The 22,105-nt window shown below is 38.0% G+C and overlaps 1 protein-coding gene across 6 annotated transcripts; it reads right to left on the bottom strand.

Moving 5' to 3' along the window:
- Positions 1–1,514: 1,514 nt before the first annotated feature.
- On the bottom strand, positions 1,515–22,105 carry TBCCD1 (TBCC domain containing 1). 6 transcript variants are annotated; one of them, XM_089910716.1, is made up of 7 exons: positions 22,018–22,098; positions 19,153–19,531; positions 14,834–14,989; positions 11,490–11,856; positions 9,501–9,687; positions 8,869–9,366; positions 1,515–1,621 (listed from the first exon to the last, which is right to left on the bottom strand). In XM_089910716.1, exons 1-7 carry the CDS (start codon positions 22,044–22,046, stop codon positions 1,600–1,602), a joined length of 1,638 nt encoding a protein of 545 aa, XP_089766842.1. In that variant the 5' UTR covers positions 22,047–22,098; the 3' UTR covers positions 1,515–1,599. The 6 variants fall into 6 exon arrangements, with proteins under 6 accessions (XP_089766842.1, XP_089766843.1, XP_022425856.1 ...); XM_089910717.1 differs by lacking the exon at positions 1,515–1,621 and adding an exon at positions 4,222–4,351 and having other exon boundaries at positions 19,153–19,246; positions 22,018–22,105; XM_022570148.3 differs by lacking the exon at positions 1,515–1,621 and adding an exon at positions 4,222–4,351 and having other exon boundaries at positions 22,018–22,097.

Genomic DNA, 22,105 nt, shown 5'->3' with positions numbered 1-22,105 from the left:
AGAGAATGTCTGGTTTTAGGAAATACATGCTAATATATTTAGGAGTTAAGGTCCCAGATGTCTTCAACCTACCCTTAAATTGTTGAGCAAAAATAAAATAGTAACACTATACAGAGGGTTGGTAAAGTGAAAGTGGCAAAATGTTAACAGTTGGTGAATCTAGACAAAAGGCACGTGGGAATTTACGTTCCTGCCACTGTTCTTTAAGTGTGAAATTTTTTCAAAACACACACATACACCCAAAAGATTCAGTCCACAAGAAAGGGTGCTACAATGTGTAGCCTGAGAGACAGAAAGTTACTGTGGAAATCCTGAATTTGCAAAGGTTTAGCTAAGCCCAACTTGCCACCTGCTAGGTGGCATTTCTCTGCCATGATATCATATTGGAACCTGTGTAGGGAACAGTTTTTGGTGCTTCATATACCTCTGATTTTAGGAATGAGATTACATCTTACTGAAACTCAAAGAAACAACAAATCAACTGTTCTCCATTTTAATTTTCCTGGTCAAATATATTCTTCTCAAAAGCCCAACTTCCTCATCTTTCCCCTTAACAAAGCCTCCAGCAAATATTTTTATAAATGGGATGCCCCTAAAATATATTTTGGTCAGCCAGAAAATGACAAATGTGCCTTGATATGAAGACTGTTGAATTACAAAGTATTAAGTTATATGCTTAGTTTTCTGAACTTTATAAACTTTAAAGAAAGTATCTAATTAATACCATTAATTTCATTAAACAATAGCGGTTTCCAAAAAGACACTTCTATTATTCCAGTGTTTCTTTATTTGGTAATGCTATCCTTGCTTGAATTTCATCAAGCAAGTTTAAAATAAAAACTCCAATTATAATTAAAACACATTCTGAGGGTTAATTTTCATTTTAGAAATAAGAGATCAAGCGCTTTTAGATATAATTACTAATTAAATGGCCAAAAAGCATATGAAACAATGTTTATCAGCAATCAGATTCATTAAACTGGTAACTGTTTTATCTTAAAGAACATAGCTTTCCCATCAAATGTAAACTATATTTTGATATAACATCACAGAATGACATTGGAAATCTTTTCTAAAATTAAAAGTAAAGCTTTATCTTTTTACTGAAAGGAGAAGATTACTTTTTAGAGTTTGTTTATTGAAAATTTGAAGCAGAAAGTGAAATGAAAAATAAAGATTTTATACAGTTTAATTGTTGCATACTTTAAGGACTAAAATATCTTTGTATAAAATCTTTCCTGTTATATTTATACTCCAAAAATCATACTTTCATTCCAATTCTTTTCTAAAAGGAGTAGTAATTTCCTTTTAAATAGTTACAAAGAACTATAAAACCTATTCTTAATCACTTTAATATTAACATATATACAATGCCTTCATCAACTTTTTCATTTTAGCATCACAAAATGAGCCTTCTGATATTCTATAAACTATATGTTTATATAATAGAAGTTTATCTAAAATTCAATGTAAACAGTAGCAAATGACATTGGAAGGAAACTTAAGGAAAGGTCTTAAATAGGAAGAAAAATCCCCAAAGTCTCTTAAGCAGCAAGAGCACCTTCCCAGTTTAGTTTCAACACGTGCACCATCTTGCATTCATCCTCCTGTTTCCAGGGCCCTGAATATGAACAAAACAAAACAAAACAAAAAAACTAACTTTCTATCACCGTGTAAAAATAGGAAAAAATCCTTTTCGTAAAATCACATAAATCGGTCAGATGATAATTTAGAGTGATAAAATATGTGAAGTTAAAAGTTAATTACATTCCTTTTCTCTGAGGGTCACATTAGTTCATAATAGAAGGAAAGAAATTCATATATAGACATAAAGTAGCAGGCTGTGAGTCTAAAGATTTTATCCTCTTATAGTTCCCATTTCCTTTGTATAATCTTCATCAGATTTCCAATTCTTAATCTCAGTATTTATTAACTAAATATTATAAAATTCTTTTTTTTATAAAAAGTAATACACACTTTGAAAATGTAAACAATATATGAAAAATAAAGAATAAGTTTACGCAGCTTTGGAAAACAGTTCAGCGGTTCCTCAAAAAGTTAAACATATTATCTTGCAATTCTACTCCTCTGCATAGTATACTGAAGAGAAATAAAAACATCTCTACACAAAAATTTGTACATGAAAGTACATATAGCAGCATTATTCACAATAGCTAACAAGTGGAAGCAACTCAAATGTCCATCAACTGATGAACAAATAAAGTGCAGTATATCCGTACAATGGAATAGTATCCAACCATGAAAAGGAATGATGTACTGACACATGCTAGAACATAGATGAACCTTGAAAACATTATGCTAAGTGAAAGAAGGCAGACACAAAGGCCACATATTGTATGATTCCATTTATATGAGATGTCCAGAACTGACAACTCAAGCGACAAACAGTAGAAGTTAGAAGTTGCCAGGGACCAGGCGGCAGAGGAGATATGGGGAGTTGGAGGAATTGGGAGTGACTGTCAATGTATACGGGCTTTATTTTTAGGGTGATGAAAATGTTCTGGATTTGTTAAATGGTGATGATTGTACAAACTTGTGAATATAATCAAAGCTGCTGAATTCTTCACTTTAAAAAAGTGAAGTTTTGGGCTTCCCCGGTGGCGCAGTGGTTGAGAGTCCGCCTGCTGATGCAGGGGACACGGGTTCGTGCCCCGGTCCGGGAAGATCCCACCTGCCGCGGAGCGGCTGGGCCCGTGAGCCATGGCCGCTAAGCCTGCGTGTCCGGAGCCTGTGCTCCGCAACGGGAGAGGCCACAACAGTGAGAGGCCCGCGTACCACAAAAAAAAAAAAAGTGAAGTTTATGGTATGTGAATATCTCAATAAAAATTAAGAGTAAGTTTTCTCCTACCCTAGACACCCAGTCTCATTCCCCAAAGACAAACACTGCTAACAATTTCTTTATATCCTTTCAGAAATTTTTAAGGCATATAACTAGCATAAAAATATGTGATTATCCCTTTCCTTTTTTCAAACACACGAGGCAACATTTTATGCCCCCTGCCAGCTTTCACCATCACCCCCTAGAGGTCATTCAGGATCAGCACATGTGGGTGTGCTTCATTCCTTTCAAAGACACATTCCGTGGCATGGATGAATCAGTTCATTAGGCACCTGCCCTCTAATGGGGAGCATTTGGCTGGTTTCCAGCCTACAGCTATTTCAAACAATGCTGCAATGAACATCTCTTGTATATGTATGTGTGTATGTACTTATTTTTTATTGGAGTATAGTTGTTTTACAATGTTGTGTTAGTTTCTGAACATCTCTTTTAAACAGATCTTTACATACATGAATGTATCTGTAAGATAAATCTAAGAAGTGAAATTACAAAGTCAAAGAATGTGTGCATTTTTAATTCTGATTTTGTCAAACTATCCTCCAAAAAGGTTGCACAAATTTGCACTTTCCCCAGAGGTAACTGAAATGTCTTATCAGTGTTGTGTACTATGTTTTTGATCCTTGCCAGTGTGATACATGAAAAATAGTATCTTACATTTCTTTAATTTTAAGTGAAAGTGAGCATCTTTGTGTTTGTAAGTATCTTTCTGTGAACTACCTATTTATGTCCTTTGTGTTTTTCTATTGTTAGTCTCTAAAGATACTTTAAAATAGCAAAATAAGCTAATTTCTATTAAAAAAAAAAGAATACTATGTATTTGGATTAAATAACTTCCAATAAATTTGCCTGTATCCATGTTCTCTTCTACTGAATCTGTAGGTCTCCTAGAGTTTAGTATTCAAATCTTCATTTGGACTAATTCTGGTAATTTATTAATGCCCATATGTACAATTAACAAAGATTAGCTAATTTATTAATTGATTTATGTGTGGAATAATGGGAAAGAGGAAAAATGTGTCAGAAAGGGTAAGACTTAAAACCATATATGGGGAAGTACAGAACAGCTTTGGATGGTCTAACTCGTGCCAGGCAAGAGACAAAAAAGACAAATTTGGCTATTATATTTGCCCCTAACTCTATAGGCTCCACCTGAATATTTTGCTTGACCTTCTCACTATAAAATGTAGTATATATGGGTATGTAAAAATCTGTATATGCTGGTGGGAGCGGTGGAAAAAATCAGCAATAGTTGGTAACAATATTCTGTGTGGTTTTTTGGTATGCTTGTAAGATGTCCCCCAAAGAATTTGTTTTAAGTGCTCTCCACTATAAATGCCTACCAGTGTTTTGATGAGGAAGTCTTATCCTGCTGCTTGTTTGGAGCCTGCTGCAGGGGGCACAAGACTGTCCAGCTGCTGACGATGTCCTGTATTAATCAACCACTCATAAAACTTGTTTTCCACAAGTACCTGGAACTGCTTCCTTTGATCCCTAAAATTGCAAAAAGAATGTAGCAATACTAATTCATATTAATTTTACTCCAAGTGATTATAAAATACTTTAATGGGATAAATGTTAAATTATTTCTAGTTATCCATTTGTTCTCTCCGAATAACTGCTCTGTCCAGTTCTATACACTGAATCACCACCACCACCACCACCAAAAAAAAGATTGGTCAGATACAATTCCCTCTTTGTAAAAACTTATCAGTAATTATATATTTTGTTCTACTGTGGTTATTCACTCAACAGATATTTACTGAGGACCAAGTGATGCTGGGTAGTGTTCTGACTGATGAGGATAAATGTGTAAAGAGAAGAGAAATGGTCTTTGTCCGGGCAGGTTTGCACTGCATGATTCTAGAGGGTGCCATTCACATTGTGACCTATGTAGTCTGTGCTTCTTGTGGACTGAATATTCTAGTAGGGGAGATAGGTAAAAACAAAATAAACATATATATGAACTTAAGTAGTTGTAAGTGCCTTGGAGAAAAATAGAGCAGAGTAGGGAAAACAAGAGTATTTGGAATGCTAATTTAGAAAAAGGATGGACAGAAGCCTAAGATGACACGTAAGCAGAGATCTGAATGAAGTGATGGATTAAGCAAAATAAATATCTGGAGAACATTCCAGGCAGAGGAAACAAAAAGTGCAAAGGCTCTAAAGTGAGAGAATATTTAACATGTTCAGGATAAGCAAGAGAAGAGAAGCTCCTGACAGCCAGGAGCTAGCTTAGCACCATCAGCTAGGCCTAGGTGTAGCTGGGATCTGGCCTGCTGCTCTTCTGTTGAACATAAATAATCCCATAGCACACCAACAGGGGACAAGGCCACTATGGGACAATGCTAGATCAAGGCAAAAAAAAAAACTCATTCCATAATCATATCTCAGGTCCAGACAAAAAACAAAACTATTTTGTGGTCCAAACCACAAAAATGACCGAGCATCACCCTTTCCTGGCTAATGAGTGACTGCTGTTTCTTTACAATTATAGTTTTAGCCCCTTTATTCCCTCCTCTTTAATATAAAAATTATTACAATACCAAATCATAGAATTACCCTCACTTCCAGATTGCATCCAACCCACAACAAAACCTTGCTTCCTACACCCCTCCCCCAAATCACCTAACAGCCAAAATCCAATTATCAGTTATTTTAAACACGCTTTTATAGAGATGAAACTAGTTCTCTCCCTCCTTGTAATGAGTAATAAAATCCAACTTTATTCTACAGATACGTTCCTGGTGGTGTTTGGCTGGACAGCAATGACTAAGTAACACTATAGTATGGTGGGAGGGAAGTGAATGAGGAAAAGAATGGCAGAAAATGAGGCAGAGAGGGCCTGGTAGGTACTGTGAAGGTTTTATATTTTATTCCAAGTATGATGGGGACCCATTAGAGGGGACAGAGCAGGGAAATGACATCGTCTTATCACTTTAAAAGGATCGTGTTGGCAGTTTCTTTTCAAATTATTCAATAGTTCTTCTGTCTTCCCATGTTCCCAAAGTTAAATTGCATGCTCTTGCTGGTTTCTAGTGTTATCATGGATCTCATCACTTGAACATGCTATGATTCAGAGTCAATATTTATTAAATGCTTACCACATTCCAGATTCCACACATGTGTATAAGCTTTTCATATGTGTAAGAAAATCTAGCCATCTAAATACTACCAGCATCCAAACAACAGAGTTCCTTTAAAAGAACGTTCTTCCAATGATCCATTTTTATATCACATCAGTATAATGATTATATTATATATGACAGTAGTTCACAGAAAACAGTAAAGACACTAAGAACCCAGGTTCTGGAACCAGGCTGACTAGGTGTGAATCCTGGCTCCTGTGTGACTTTGGATAAATTACTTAAATCTCTCGGTTCCTCAGTTTCCTCATCTGTGATAGGGAACTATTAGGAAGAATAAATGAATTAATACATAGAAGGTGCTTGGAACAGTACTTGGCACATAGTAAGTGCTCAATACATATTACCTATTATTATGGTCATCAGCACTATTCTGCTAAATTGAGAATGACTGAGCTGTAGTATTAGTATCCTGGTGGCTCAATCCATGAGATACAAACCAGGTGGAATGTTTGTAACAGATAACAGCAGTATTACTACAGTGGATTCCCAGGTAAAGCATGAGTTGTGCCTGTTATTGATGTTTATATTTTTGGCAGGTAGCAACTGTTTTAAAGAATCTAAATGCAACTATGTAATTATGTATTATATACTTCCTTCCTTAATCCATATGCCACAAGAATGCATCCAGAAAATACCATGGCTGGATCAAGTCTTTTTTCAACAATTTCTCTTAGAATGAAGCTAATTCTAACAGGGCAGGTCTCAGATATTGTGGGTGAACAATCTCACCCAGAAGATGTGTCTCACAAACTCATCACTAAGCAGGGTGCCTTACACTCACATTACTACACACAGTACAGCACACATCACTACAGTGTCTTACACACATATCGTTACTATAAGTTATCTTATTAAACTTTTATATCAATCTCATCAGGTAGAAAATATACTTTATATATGATATAGCTAAGAGCTAGACAGGTCAGATGACACATTCAATGTCACACAATAAGTGGCATGATCTATACTAATTCCTGAGTCAGAGTACTTTCCACTACAATATAGACACAGCTATCCAAAGAACACTAATTTTAACATCTAATAAAACCAAGAGATCTAATTAAAATAAGCATTTTTACTTACACATCAAATCACAGTTCTGGATCATCAGAAATAGAAATATTTTTAGAATGGCTAATTTTCCAAGATAATGACAACCAGAAGAAACAACAACAAACAAAAAGACTGATACCAAGCAAATGGAATCCAATTATTAAAGTAATAGTTTTTCTAAGTCTCAAGGACCAAGACATTATCAGAATATAGGACATTTCATGTAAACATCCTCCAAAAGAACTTGATACCCTTTTCTCAAACTAGCTCCAGCTCCCAAATGGACAATGCTGTAGAAGAAGCACCCCTCCATCTTTCAGTACTATGTTTCCTCTCCTAATCTCTCTAACAAATAAAATTTAATTAAATCCCAAAATACTTGTATAGACAATAATTACTTATCCTGAACATCCACTACTTTTAAGTTGTACATGCTATTCTGTCCAGAAGAAAACTGATCAAATGTTTCTAAACTGGGCTCCAATTTTTGGAGTCATCGTTAATTTTCTTGTCTTTTTTACAAAATCTTGCACCAAGTCTAGCCTCCTGTCAAAGTATTTCTGGTCTCCACCCCCTTCATCTCCACTCTAGTCCAGTTTCTTAGTCTAGAATATTGTAATATCACCCTGACTTCCCTCTTTCAGATCTAAGTAGAGGATTTCCATATGTGCCAATCACATTTTTTAATCTGCCATAGCATCTGATAAAGTGGTTTGCATATTGTAGGCATTCTATAAATGTTCCTGAATAAATGAAATGGCTTTCATTCCATTGTTCAAAACCCTTTTATGGCTCCTATTAGTTAATTCCACTTAAATCTAACCTTTATTGCCTGATATTCAAGATTCTACATAATCTGGCTCAATCTACCCATCCAAGTTTAAATATCATTATCCATAACCAGAATCTTGTTTCAGCAACTGATTTCCAGGATACCTGAAGTCTGCTTCTGCTTCCACATCTGCTCCTCTAGTGCTGTTAAAAGTATGCTGCCCAACCCTCACTTCTTCTCCAAACTCTGCTCATTTTTCAAGGTCCAACACAAATTCTATTTTCTCCATAAATCTCTGATCACCCACACTGATGTTTTCTGAATCTTTATATATGGTTTATATACAGCATGTCCCTGGCTTCTAGAGTTCAAAGATCAAAACGCTTGAAATAAAATTTTGTGGTGGACATAATAAACTATAACCATCTACTATCACAAGCATGTTATTAAAAATAAAATATTTTTGTACCCCCAAAGTAAAAAGTAATTGCAGAATAAAAGACAGTATTCTAAATTGACTAAATTTAGCATTATTTTAAAACACTGTACTTATTTTTCACATTTTACCATGGATTAGGAAAATTCTGACAAAAACTGGCATTAGTCCATGGACCAGCATTAGGAGTCCACCCTTGCACGTCTGCCTGTGGAGTGGTGGAGCCAGGAAACCTGTATTTTCAACGAGCTCTTTGGATGATCCTGATGCACAATGCAGTTTGAGAACCACTAGTATAGTGCAGAGAAGTAAATTAAAAACTAAAACCAATCCATTTATGATTGACCTTATATATGATTTTTCATTCATTTAAGTCTTATATCTGCCAGTTAAACTTAAGCTACTTAAAAGAAAGGAATCTAATACTTGAGTATCCACTTGCTCCCATCCCCCAACCAAACTGTGCCTGGGATACTGACCTTAGTGAAAGACACACTATGTCTTTTTGATTTCTTTAGCACAATTATAAACATGTGCAGGTTCACTTGCTTTCCCATGGAGTTTTACATAAGACAAATTACTACTTTTAGAAAATACTCACTTTGTCAAACGAGCCTCCTTCACAGTTTTCTGCCAGGTCTGTATCTTTTTTTCTCTTTGGCCCAGTGCTTTCTGATATGCAGATGGAAGACCCCCAGGTATCTCTGTTGTGTCCCCTTCCATTTCAAAGGGAATAATAAACACATAGAATTCACATGGTGCTAAGAGTCGGAAGACACTTGTGCTGCTGTTGTCTCTGCACACAATCATGGGATTATCCCAATAGTTAGGCACTGTAGCAAGGCCAGTCCTGGCCATGTGGTCCTCCAGCATTGGGTAATGGGTATGAAAGGGGGCAAAAGTTACTCTCTGGTTCCCAGAGAGAATAAGTGGGCGTGTAGGCGTCAGAATGTGAAAGATGCAACCTGTTGTAGAAGAGATGGACAGACGATGGCAAACAGCAATGACTTTAACATTGTCACAGCTGTGGAGATGAAGAGCAGTCTGTACAGGGCCCAGGATGAAGGTGCTATTCCTGCACTTCTCAATTGTCACAGATCTGGAAAATGAGGTAAATTTCTCTGAATAAGAATACGATGAAAAATATCTGACTACAATATTATTCTGATGGCAAATAAAAGGACAAATCCTGGTCCAAAGAAAACGTCACAACATCAAAACACCCTTGCTTACCGTAAGGGAGACAGCAGATATACAAAAGTCTCGTTGCAACGATGAATCTTTACATGTGCCCCCACCAGAGTATCTGAGCTCTTGGCCAATGTCTGCTTGTAAACCTGGCTCATCACCACCAGGCGGTGCATCTTAGGGGCCACATGAGTATTACAAGCAATCTTAGCTCTTTTGGTCGTCCCTTCAACTATTTAAGAAAAATATAAATAAATGAGATTGTTTCAAAGAAAAACAATCAACCATACGAGGTTACACATGTCTACATGTATACATGTCTAAAATTAGACCCGTGTGAGGTTTAAAAAAATGTTAGATTTGGGTGTTGGGTATGCTATATTATTCTCTGTGCTTCTCTGTATATTTGCAATATTTCAAATTTTTTTGTTTTTTAAAAAAAGGTTAAACCTATAATCCATTCAACATTGCCTATAGATCTAAGATTTTTTCATGCCTACCCTTTAACTTAAGTAATGTGCCTAAGGCCATATGGCTAGTAAGTGGCAGAGCTGGCCCAACTCAAATAGTATCTTCTCCAACCAGCCTTAATTTATCATCCCAACTCTTAAATAATCTCTTTAAATTGCCATAATACTAATTCTGAACCCCTCCTAAGTTACTCACCACATCATTCCATGAATTGTATTTGGGTTCACGTCTTTACTCCCAGGATCATTACTGAGAGCACATCTTCCTCTCGAACGTGGTGCCTTAACTCACAAACTCACCCCTCAAGAAATCTGTGCAGGCTGCCCTCCTAACACAGTCCCACCATTACATCATTGCCTTCTCAGACTGTACTTCCCAGAAAACCATCAGGATACCCTTGTAAAGAAAATTGGCCAAATGTGGAGAGGTCACATAGTACGCTGTTCTTCTTTTAAAACAATTCTTATTGTTTCCTTTTATTAGAAAAGTAATATATGGCTCCTGTAGAAAATTTTAAATACTAGTAGTAAAACAAGATAAAAATTATTTGTAATCCTACTATCTAATATGTTTTGGTATAATCCTAAAAGGTCAGATGTCCTTTTTCCTCCAGTGCCTACCTTAACAACGTTTAAAAACTTACTTATATTCTTTTACCAACATCAAGAATTATGTAGTATCTCCTGTATATTTGTAGGAGCCTTACATATCTGAGAATCTGAGCTCATGCTAGAGCAATAGCTTGGTTGCATATATAATACTTGGGTCACTGTAGATGTTGCTCAACCATTTTCTGGTTTTCAGAATTATAAACATTTGATATGAAACTGATTTTTTTTTTTACATTTGCACGGAACCTATTTTTTTCTTTACCTTTGAAACTCAGAGATTGTGGAAGTATATTCTAGTTTTTTCCCATTAATTTTGCTTGGCCTTAGTACAGATACCTACTTCTCTTTAAACTTCTATCTGGGCCCTTCTTCTCTTAAAACTTATATCTGGGCCCGAAGAAGTCATACAGTACCTGAACCTATCCCTCTAGCCATCCCTGGACTATCAGGAATAGATACATTTGCAACCAAAGCGTAATTCTCTCTACTATGAATTTAAATTTCCAATTTAGAAATAGCTAGTCTGCTTGTGTCTGTGTAGCTAAAAAAGAATCTCATCTTTACACCAATTCTATGAGGTTGTAACTATGGAATGGCCAATTTCTGGTAGGGTGCCTAGAAAATAGGAAAGCTTCAAGTAAATGAGCATATGAGAGTGAGAGGGGGAAAAGAGTCCGAAAAGAGAAGAGCAGAGCAAAGAAAAAGGACCAACCGAAGTTGGAGTTTCTACTAACTGCAACCAAAACAACCTGGACTAATGAATCAACTCTCTCAAACTGTTGCAGCCTTGAGAAAAAGTCATATACAAAAGAGACGTTCCCTTTTTCTGTTCTATAGTAGCAATATTTTTTAGGTCTTCCACAAAAGACGTGTGATCATTAATATACCAGAAAACACTAGGTTCCTTAACCTGTCAATTCAATTTAATATAGATTAAAATATTAATAAATACCTTGGTGAGCCCAAGCCAATTTCTTCCCAGACTTGAGGCAAGCAGATATACCAAATGGATTCCCAGTTAAAGAGGCTCTCAACCAGGCTTCCAGCTTGTAGAAAGAAAAGGCCTTAGAGGTCTTTGAGAAGCCACTTTCTGCATGGAGTGGTTGCCACAGTGCAAGTTCATAAAGTGGATATATCTTCCTGGCTCCACTCACTGTACCTTCAATAAGAAAGCTGAGTGCTACAACAGCTTCTCGAGAGACTAGACTACTGTGGGTCGAATGAAATGATGCAGTGAGTTGTTCTGGATCTACAAGCAGTTCAAGGAGATCTGACAGATGATCACAGACAAAAGCTTGGTGACTGTAATCATTCCAGTTCTAAAAAATACCAAAAGAAAGCACTTTTAACGGATCAATGAGATTGAAACTCATTGTTTCAACAGAACAGTAAGACCTGAGACTTTTATATTTTAATTATTTTGTATTTATACTTTGCCTCATCCTCCCAAAAGCATTTAAAGTGGCTATATAAACCTTATAAAGATTTTCTGTGCACGTAATAGGTATAAACAGATTCTCTCTTTACCTTAGATAATTCAAAAGTAATACTAGTAGCTAACCCTCAGTGTGTGCCAAGCACTGTTATACAAACTTTAACATATTTATAACTAGCAACAGTCTTAGGATAGATGCTATAACCGTGCCCATTCTACAGATGAAGAAATGGAGATACAAAAAGGTTCAGAAACTTGCCCAAGGTCACACAGCTAGTATTAAATATTCTAAAAGTTTCAGATCAAACATAAAAATAACCGCCTCAGACATTCATTTCATGAAGCACTAGGTTTTTTTAAAAAATTACCTTCTCAAATTACAGAAGGAATTTCAAAATCTAATGAAACAAGGCAACTGCTCTTACAGTAACCAGATTTAAGAGAAGTTATAACCTTGGGGGCTTCTCTGGTGGCACAGTGGTTAAGAATCCGCCTGCCAATGCAGGGGACACGGGTTCGAGCCCTGGTCCAGGAAGATCCCACATGCCGCGGAGCAACTAAGCCCGTGCACCACAACTACTGAGCCTGCACTCTAGAGCCCGTGAGCCACAATTACTGAGCCTGCGTGCTGCAACTACTGAAGCCCGTGTGCCTAGAGCCTGTGCTCCGCGACAAGAGAAGCCACCACAATGAGAAGCCTGCGCACAGCAATGAAAAGTAGCCCCGCTCGCTGCAACTAGAGAAAGCCCACGTGCAGCGACGAGACCCAACGCAGCCAAAAATAAATATAAATAAAATAAATAAATTAAAAAAAGAAAAGAGAAGTTATAACCTTGGGAATAAGCTTTGAGTTGGCAGACGTACCAATAACTTGGCTTATTCATTTGACAGATATGTGATATGAGCAGTGTTAAGTGATGAATTATGCAAACTAAATAAGACATAGTTCCTGTCCTCAAGGAATTCAACAACTATGTAGTGAAATGACAATATAAACAAATAACTATAACACAGTGGGATGAGACCTATAGCAGAGATCTGTAAGATGTTCTATGAGCATGAGAAGAACAAAGAACTCCATTTGGGGAAAACAAATCTTAGTGGAGCGCTGTTTGAATAGATTCTTGATTGACGCTGGTAGTTATGCAAACAGAGCAGGGAAAAAAGCATTCTAGGCCTAGGGAACAGCAACCAAAGGCCCATAGGAGTAAAATCACCTGCTGTGTTCAGAGAAATGGAAGTTCTGGGTGGGGTGTAGGGAGCATGCTGGGAAGTGGCAGGTAAAGGTAAAATGGTAGGCAGGGACCAGTCACAAAAGGCTCTGTATGAAATACTAAGATATCTGGACTTTATTTTGTGTGCCAGAGACAAAATAAACTATTTTGTAAATAGCTATACCATTTTTCTTTTTAATAAACTCTCATTTGGACGCCAAAGAACATTTCAAAGCAGAGCTGTCCACAGCCTCACCTGCTCTTCCTCCCTCTTGCTGCATCTCCCTCCCCCACGGTAAGTAGGCCTAAGAAGGCTCCAAACAGTACAAGATGAAAACAACAATGACAATGAGAATTCACTGATGGAGTTCTGACAGGAGATGGATACAAAGGATCTGTATTTTAGAAAGTCCAGTGTAGTAGGTGGGCTATAGATTGAAAGCAGGGTGACCAAGTAGGATCTAATTATAGAAATCAAAGCAAAAAAAAAAAATGACATTAGGGCCTATACAGAGGAAGAAAAAGGATAAATTTTATTTTGGCTGCACCTCGAGGCTTGCAGGATCTTAGTTCCCTGACCAGGGATCGAACCCAGGCCCCCGGCAATGAGAGCACCGAGTTCTAACCACTGGACTGCCAGGGAATTCCCAAAAAAAGGACAAAATTTTAAAGAGTTATTTTGAAGGCAGAATCAGTAAGACTTGACAACTAACTAGGTATGGGTGGTGATAGAGAAAGCATGGGTGGCTGGTGGTAACTTTCACTGGAATGGGGAATACAAGATAATTCAAGTGAAGGGAGATTCTACTGTAGGGACATACAATCATCTCCCAAACTGAAGTACAGGGAAACTTCATCAGAACTGGAACTGGAAAGCCATCTTGAACCTGGTTCTCTCTCAGGTCTCTCTGCATGTCTGTTCCATTCTCTTCTTTATCTCAGAGTTGCTAATCCCTCATAACTCCAGGTCACTCACGGATGTGGTAGCTATTCTGGTCCTAATGCCACATGAGCTACCAGCAAATACCTATCACCAACTGGGTAATTTCTTCAATCCCTGGGGTACTGATTGGACCAGATCATCATTTCAAATCAGACCAATTTCAAATACATACCTAGGAATGGGTTATTCTAGTCAAGTGTCCATCCCTGGTCCAATCAGTTGCTGGGAGAGGTCATGCTATAGCACAAACTAAAGTCACCATATACTGGTGCTTACGATGCAACAAGTCTCATGCTATGTATTACTGAATTCTCACAGCCATTCAGAAATAGGCATTATCATCTCCATTTAGAGAAAAGAAGCCAAGCTAGAGAAGTTAACTGAGTTGCCTACAATCATGTGAAATCAAATTCATTAACATTTGCAAAAATGGGAATGCTAGTAAGAGTAGAGCGAACGATTTGCCTGAAAATTATCTAAGTGATTTTTGTGTCGTTGCAGGGACTGAAATCACTTCTCTATCTTGATTAAGATTGCACATATTGATTTCGTTTTATAATTAGGAAAAGAAAGCAAAAACAAAACAAATCAAGCCAACAAATCTCTGGCTTATATAAGCAATTCAAAGTAATTTTTAATGAAGGCAAACTGTCTCCCTCACAAATTGTCCCTTTCAGAGAAAGAGATCATAATTTAAATAGTACCTTATTATGACAACTGGATTTTTCAGTCAGGTCAGGAGACTGAGATCTGTGTCTGGGACTAGGCCACTCTTCTCCAATCAAAGATGTCCTCAGGGAGACCTTGTTTAACTGTTGTATATATAAGAAGAGCAGAAACTGTAGGGTGTCCACTGAAAGCTGTCCAAGAAGAAAATAAATGATGAACACATGTCTTAAAACAACATCAACCACTATTAGATACAGTAACTAAGTAGATATAGTAAAAGAAATTCACAACAGTGTGCTGATGCTAAGAAAACAAATGTGGAAACGTTGCTAGCATTGGATATGTATGTCTCTGATACCCAGGTGTAGGAGTTTCTAAAACTAATTAAACTGGAGTCACTTACTTTCTCAGAAAGCTATGTAGCATCTATGGCCATAGTCATTCTCTCCCAAAACTGATGAAGTGGAAAGGATGAAGTACATACTTTTTTAAAGTATATTATTTCAGAAGTTTACAATTACAATAAAAAAAAACAGTAATCTGAATAAACAAATAGATGAAAGAAAGGAAGAAGGAAATTTAATCAAGACACAGAGGTTAGTTTAACCTGATCACAGACTTATCAAGAAAGTTCAGGATATCAGTGCAACACCTGAAATTGTACGCAATTTTTTGGTGTATATGCATTTTGTGGGGAGTAGGCCTCAGGTTCTCATCAAATTCTTAAAAAGGGTGTTTGACTTAAAAAAAATACTACTGGTCTGACAGATGTTAAGTCATTTCTTATTTGAAGAAGGGTGTGGTTTGAAGCTCAGGATTTGAAGCTCATGATTATCCTCATATACCTATTCCCATACACATACAAGAGAGGCAAAAAAGTGAAGTAATACATCTGGGTCTACAGCTATATTCACCCTGATTCCCAACATGGCTAAAAATCAGTATGCCTAGAGAACTTAAAAATATGGATTCTCAGGATCACCTAAACCTACCAATTCAATCAGCTGTCAATGTGGAACCTCATGAATCTATATATTTAAAAAAATTTTTACTTGCTTAATTAAACTTTTTGAGGTAACTGCAGTTTCACATGCAAGAACAGAGAGATCCCATGTACTTTTTATCCAGTTTCCCATCTTGCAAAACTATCATACAACAGCACAGCCAGGGTATTGACACGGATGCAGTCAGGGTACAGAACACTTCCATCCACGCAAGGTTCCTTCATGTTGCCCTTTTATGTATAGCCTTTTATTCACGTGGCAATCCAACACAGGGCATCTGGTTGGATGAGTCTCTAGGCTGCTGTCATCTAAGCAATGACTCAGGGATCTAGGCATCTTCTGTCTTTTGAAGCCACTATTATACTAGTGGCTCCACTTCCCACCCTACCTCACCCCTTCTTTAGCCCCTAACCACTTATCTGTTCTCTATCTCCATAATTTTGTCATTTCAAGAATGTTACATAAATGGAATCATATAGTATGTCACCTCTTGGGATTGACTTTTTTCACTCAACGTAATTCCCTGATTTTATACATACTTCCATTTAACAATTATTTGTTATATTATCATTATTCCTTCATATACCTGCCCCTCCATGAGACTGTAAGATCTTTCTCTCTTTCGCTTTTATATTCCTAGTAACTAGCATAGAAACTAGTACATAGTAAGCACTCAAAAAAAGTGGAGCTTCTTGAAGGTTTTATTCATCTCTGTATCCACAGCACCCACTACTGTACCTAGCACATAGTAGGTACTCAATAAATGTTTAATTAATGAAAACTATAATGCCCTTCTCCTCCTGGTTGCTTGCCAAACTTTTTTTTCAATCTCCAAACCCTTGTTTAGATATTATACCATGTGGTAGAGACTGGCTAGATGCTAACTAAATGCCTTTCCTTCCTGATCACACAATTAGATGGCATTTCCCAGCCTCCTTTGAAGTTGCATATGGTATAACTGGGTTAGTCAATGGAGTGTGGGTGGGTGGGTTTACATACACTGCTTTTAAGCCTCCCAAAAACTTTCCCAAAGAAATGGAAGTGAAGGACTCAGGCCCTAGTGGGAATGGCTGTGGCAAACTGTATTTTATTTGCAATTGTTCACTTCCTCATCCTCCAAGAGGCTTACACGGCCCTTCCCATGGCCATGGGATTTCCCTGCCTCCTGTGAGGTAGTTTACCTCCCATCTTATTAATTTCAGGCATGGACATGTGACAAAGCTTTTGGCCAATGGAACAAAAGTGGTTGTAGTTTATGTCACATCTGAGCAAAAGTTTTAAGAGGCATCAAGACTTTTCTCCTGCTCTGTTGCTCTTCCCTTCTATCCCAAGAATAGACATGACCTACATAGAAGCTGTTTCTTCACCCTGAGTCTCCAAATGGGCAGACACATAGAGCCACAGCCTGGAAAAGAGCCATAGCTAAGGTGCAGCCTAAATGTAAAATAAGCAAGAAATAAACCTTAGTTACTGTAAGCCACTGAAATTTCATTTTTGTTTGTTTTTAACCTAGTATAATAGTGGCTCCAAAAGACAGAAGATGCCTAGATCCCTCAGTCATTGCTTAGATGACAGCAGCCTAGAGACTCATCCAACCAGATGCCCTATGTTGGACTGCCACATGAATAAGAAATAAACTGTTATTGCACCAAGCCACTAAAATGCTGGGATCACCTGTTACTGTAATAGCCTACCCTGATTAATATACTTTCTCTGTGAAGTCTTTCCTTATCACCAGAATTAATCATTCTCTTCTCTATTCTATTTCTGTACTTTATGCGTACTTTTATTGCACATTCCATACTATTAAACAGCACTTTTTAAACTATAGTCGATTTACAATATTGTGTTAGCTTTAGGTGTACAGCAAAGTGATTTGGTTATACATATATACATATGTTATATATTTATATTCTTTTTTTGATTCTTTTCCATTATAGTGTATTACAAGATATTGAATATAGTTCCCTGTGCTACACAGCAGATCCTTGTTGCTTATCTATTTTATATATGATAGTTTGCATCTGTTAACCCCATACTCCTAAATTATCACTCCCCCTCTTCCCCTTTGGTAACCACAAGTTTGTTTTCTATGTCTGTGAGTCTGTTTCGGTTTTGTAAATAAGTTCATTTGTACTATTTTTTAGATCCACATATAAGTGATATCATATGACATTTGTCTTTCTCTGTCTTACTTCACTTAGTATGATAATCTCTAGGTCCATCCATGTTGCTGCAAATGGCATTATTTCATTCTTTTTTATGGCTGAGTAATATTCCATTGTATATACACACACACATATATATATATCAAATATATCACATCTTCTTTACCCATTCATCTATTAATGGACACTCAGGCTGCTTCCGTGCCTTGGCTATTGTAAACATGCTGCTGTGAACACTGGGGTGCATGCATCTTTTCAAATTAGAATTTTCTTTGGATATATGCCCAGGAGTAGGATTGCAGGATCATATGGTAGCTTTATTTTTAGTTTTTTTAAGGAACCTCCATACTTTTTTCCATAGTGGCTGCACCAATTTACATTCCCACCAGCAGTGTAGGAGGGTAACCTCTTCTCTACACCCTCTCCAGCATTTATTATTTGTAGGCTTTTTGATGATAGCCATTCTGAACAGTGTGAGGTAATACCTCAACGTGGGTTTCTCTTTTATTGGAGCCTAGTTGATTTACACTGTTGTGTTAGTTTCTGCTGTACAACAGAGTGAATCAGTTATACATATACACATATCCACTCTTTTTTAGATTCTTTTCCCATATAGGTCATTACAGAGTACTGAGTAGAGTTCAGTGTGGTTTTGATTTGCACTTCTCTAATAATTAGTGATGTTGAGCATCTTTTCATGTGCCTGTTAGTCATCTGTATGTCTCCCTTGGAGGAATGTCTATTAAATAGCACTTTTTTACACACCAGCTTCACCTACTAGTCTATGAGCTCCATGAGGTCAGAGCTGCTGTTCCAATCATCTTTGAATCTCAGCATATAGCAGACGCTCACTTAAAAAGAGTCAGGTGCTCGGACCGTAACATGTCAGCAGTTCATAAGCACTCATGTACCTCAATAGTTTTAATGTCAATGAAAATATTTCTCTTCCAATTACAGGGTTTCTATAACATTACTGCTTTAAAAATAAGTGAATAAGGATTGCTAAGTAAGGACTAACTCACTAAATATTGCCAAACTGGAACTGCTAAAACTTAAATGGTGCTTTGGCATCACATGGTCATTAAAACCTTAAACTGCACGCTGTACAGCTAGTACAAAAATTTTAAATAGTTTATTTCCCAAAGTAATTAAACACACATACATGTACACATAAATCCATACCTGATTTCTTTGCTTTTCGACTTCATCCTCAGACATGCAGTTGGACAGAATTTCAGACCATTCCAGGCGCTCCTTCGGTGTCTTCACTGCAAGACTATCAAATATTTCAAAGTAAAGCCATGCCAGATCCTTAGCCAACTGCAGCTTTCCACACGCAATGTGCCTCCATGTAGACCAGGACAGGCGTGGGTAACCTCCCTCTGTGGCCCGGGTTCGCACATAGGTGGATATCTTCCTGAGATAGTGAAGACTGAACTTGGATGGAGGGGGGACCTGCAAGGCGCCCACTATAAAGGGTTCTGCTTTCACCCAGAGGACAACTCCGGACTCATCCATATTATCTCTAAGGACATCTGTGTGAAAAGGCTTCTTTGCATACCTAGGAAACAAAGTTTCTTCACAAGCTAATTTGAAATAAAATGCATTTACACAGTTTCTTGTAAGGTGACCCCTCCCTTAACTGTTTTTAAATGTACTATGTCAATTTAAAAAGTGGATCTAGTTCATCAAACAAAAGCAGAATAGATTTTTGGTCAGATCTCATTATAATCTATTTGAGCAAGAAAAATATTGTAATAAAACTATCTCACTTGAGTTGTTCAAAGTGGTTGTCCAAGGAAGTGTGTAAATGCATGAGGTATGAGATAGATGCCTGCTCAGGACGAAGAAAAGAAGAAATGGGAAAGAGCCATCCTATCACCAGAAATCTTGCTCTATCCTGAGGGGAAACACTAGTCAAAATAAGGGGAATAAAATTTCAAAGTCCAATCACTTACACATAGAGGATGCCTGATTAAAGATCTGGACGTGTTAGCTGACCATATGAGCTCAATATGAAGCACTAGCACAGGGTGGCAGACAAAAATGCTCAGGTAGGGCTTCCCTGGTGGCGCAGTGGTTGAGAGTCCACCTGCCGATGCAGGGGACACGGGTTCGTGCCCCGGTCCGGGAAGATCCCACATGCCGCGGAGCAGCTGGGCCCATGAGCCATGGCCGCTGAGCCTGCGCGTCCGGAGCCTGTGCTCCGCAATGGGAGAGACCACAGCAGTGGGAGGCCCGCGTACCGCAAAAAAAAAAAAAGAAAAAGAATGCTCAGGTAAACGTAGGCTGCAAAAATAGATGAAGGAAAGTCAAAGCATCTTTAGTCTCTATAACAGTGAACCTGCTCTGGCATATTCTACTGTCCTTAGTTCAGATGCAATATTTTTAGATTTTGTTTGTTCATTGTTTGTTATAACAATACATGATTTTTAGGAAATATTTGTTAAATATGTAAAAATAGAAGGGGAGGAAATCATCCACAGTCCCACCACCAAAGGGAAACTAGTTAATATTTTACTGTACTTCCTTGCTTTTTTTTCTACACAGGTTAGATATTAGTTTTTGAATTGTCATAGTTGTGATAATACTATATATTCTGTATTATTTTATAATACAATTCTGTCTTATTTTAAAAGCTTAATAGCACTCTAAATAAATGTACCCCAGTTTATTCAACTGTTCTATTTTCAGACATTTCGTAGGTTTAAAATTTTTCACAAAAACAAGATAGGCAAACTATTGATCATTGTTGAAGCTGGATGATGAATACATGGGGGTTCACTTACCTATTCTACTTTTGTGTATGTTAAAATTTTCCACTAAAAAATGTTTAAATGTTTTCACTTTTATAAATAATGCTATAATTACCATCTTTCTGCATATTTTCTGCATTATCATTAATTCCCAGAGAAAATTTTCAGATGTGCATTTGTGAAATGAAGTAACTGAGATTTCTGAAGCTCCTGACATATATTACCATTGCTTTCCAAAATGATTATATCAAATTGTTCCATCAATTTGATTATATCAAAATGTTTTATTGCTATTATTATGTTTTGCATTTGACTTTAAGAAAATTCTGCTTCTTTTGGGAATTCTCTGTTCAAAAAGTAATTGACATCAATTGAGCGCTTTACTATGTGCCAGGTAGCATTCTAAGTATGTCATGTTCTTCACCTTTCATCCGCACAACCACCTGGAGATACATATGATTATCCCCATTTTCAGATGAGAAAACGGAGGCTTAGAAAAGTTAAGGGACTTACCCAAAGTCACATACTTGAGTTGGCAGAGCCCTGGATTAGAATTCAAGTCTGTCTGACTTGAGAACTGTGTTACTTACAAATGTATTTTAGGAACCCAGTTTTGGGAGACTCTGGAAAATAGGAGTGAATCCAGAAGAGAATGACCAGAATGACTGGCCTTAAATGGAAGGCCACCTAAGGACCAGGTGTAAGATCATGGAAGCATAAACCCAAAAGAAGGGTGTGAGAGGGTAGATGGCAGCTGTCTTCCAAATTGGGAATGGTTTAACGTCCCTCTGAGTAACACCAGACGATGAAAGTTCTGTGAGGAAGATCTTAGTCCGCTCCAAAATGAAAATAGGCTGCTCTGTGGGGTACTGACCCCTGTCCCTGAAGTTAGCAATCAAAAGCCAGAACCTGGGGATGAACCCTCTATTCTAACCTCGAAACTAGAGAGGGCTAAATTCGTAAACATAAACTGGGGCTCCTTCCCTCTTCAAGAGCTCCCCTGGGATGCGCTGGGATCCGGCTTATTCAGGCAGGGAGATCGGCGTGAGGCCCAAGGCGGTCCTACCGAGGCTTCGCCGCCACCTCGTCCGCTCTCTGGGGTAGGACGCGGTCCAGGATGGGACTCTGAGTGGGCCGCCCGAGCGCGCCCCGATCTCACTTCAGGAACCGAGAAGCCCCAGCTGACAGGGTCCGTAGAGGACCCAAGACCTGGCGACTGCGAAGGCGGCCTCCCCAGCCCGAGCCCGAGGCGTGATGGGCTCCTCCCTGTCACCGGCCCGCGCGCGGTTACCTGCGAAGATAGGGGCCAACCGGCCGCATCTCCCAGCGCGCAGCCGCGCCTCGCCCGCCAGACCGGCCCGCGCCCGCCGCCCACCCAC

This window comes from Delphinapterus leucas, chromosome 4 (genome assembly GCF_059928025.1).
Source record: "Delphinapterus leucas isolate spDelLeu-1000000601 "Yukka" chromosome 4, BTC_Dleu_Yukka2, whole genome shotgun sequence".
NCBI classification, from domain to species: domain Eukaryota; kingdom Metazoa; phylum Chordata; class Mammalia; order Artiodactyla; family Monodontidae; genus Delphinapterus; species Delphinapterus leucas.
This window is presented reverse-complemented; position numbering and strand designations above follow the sequence as displayed.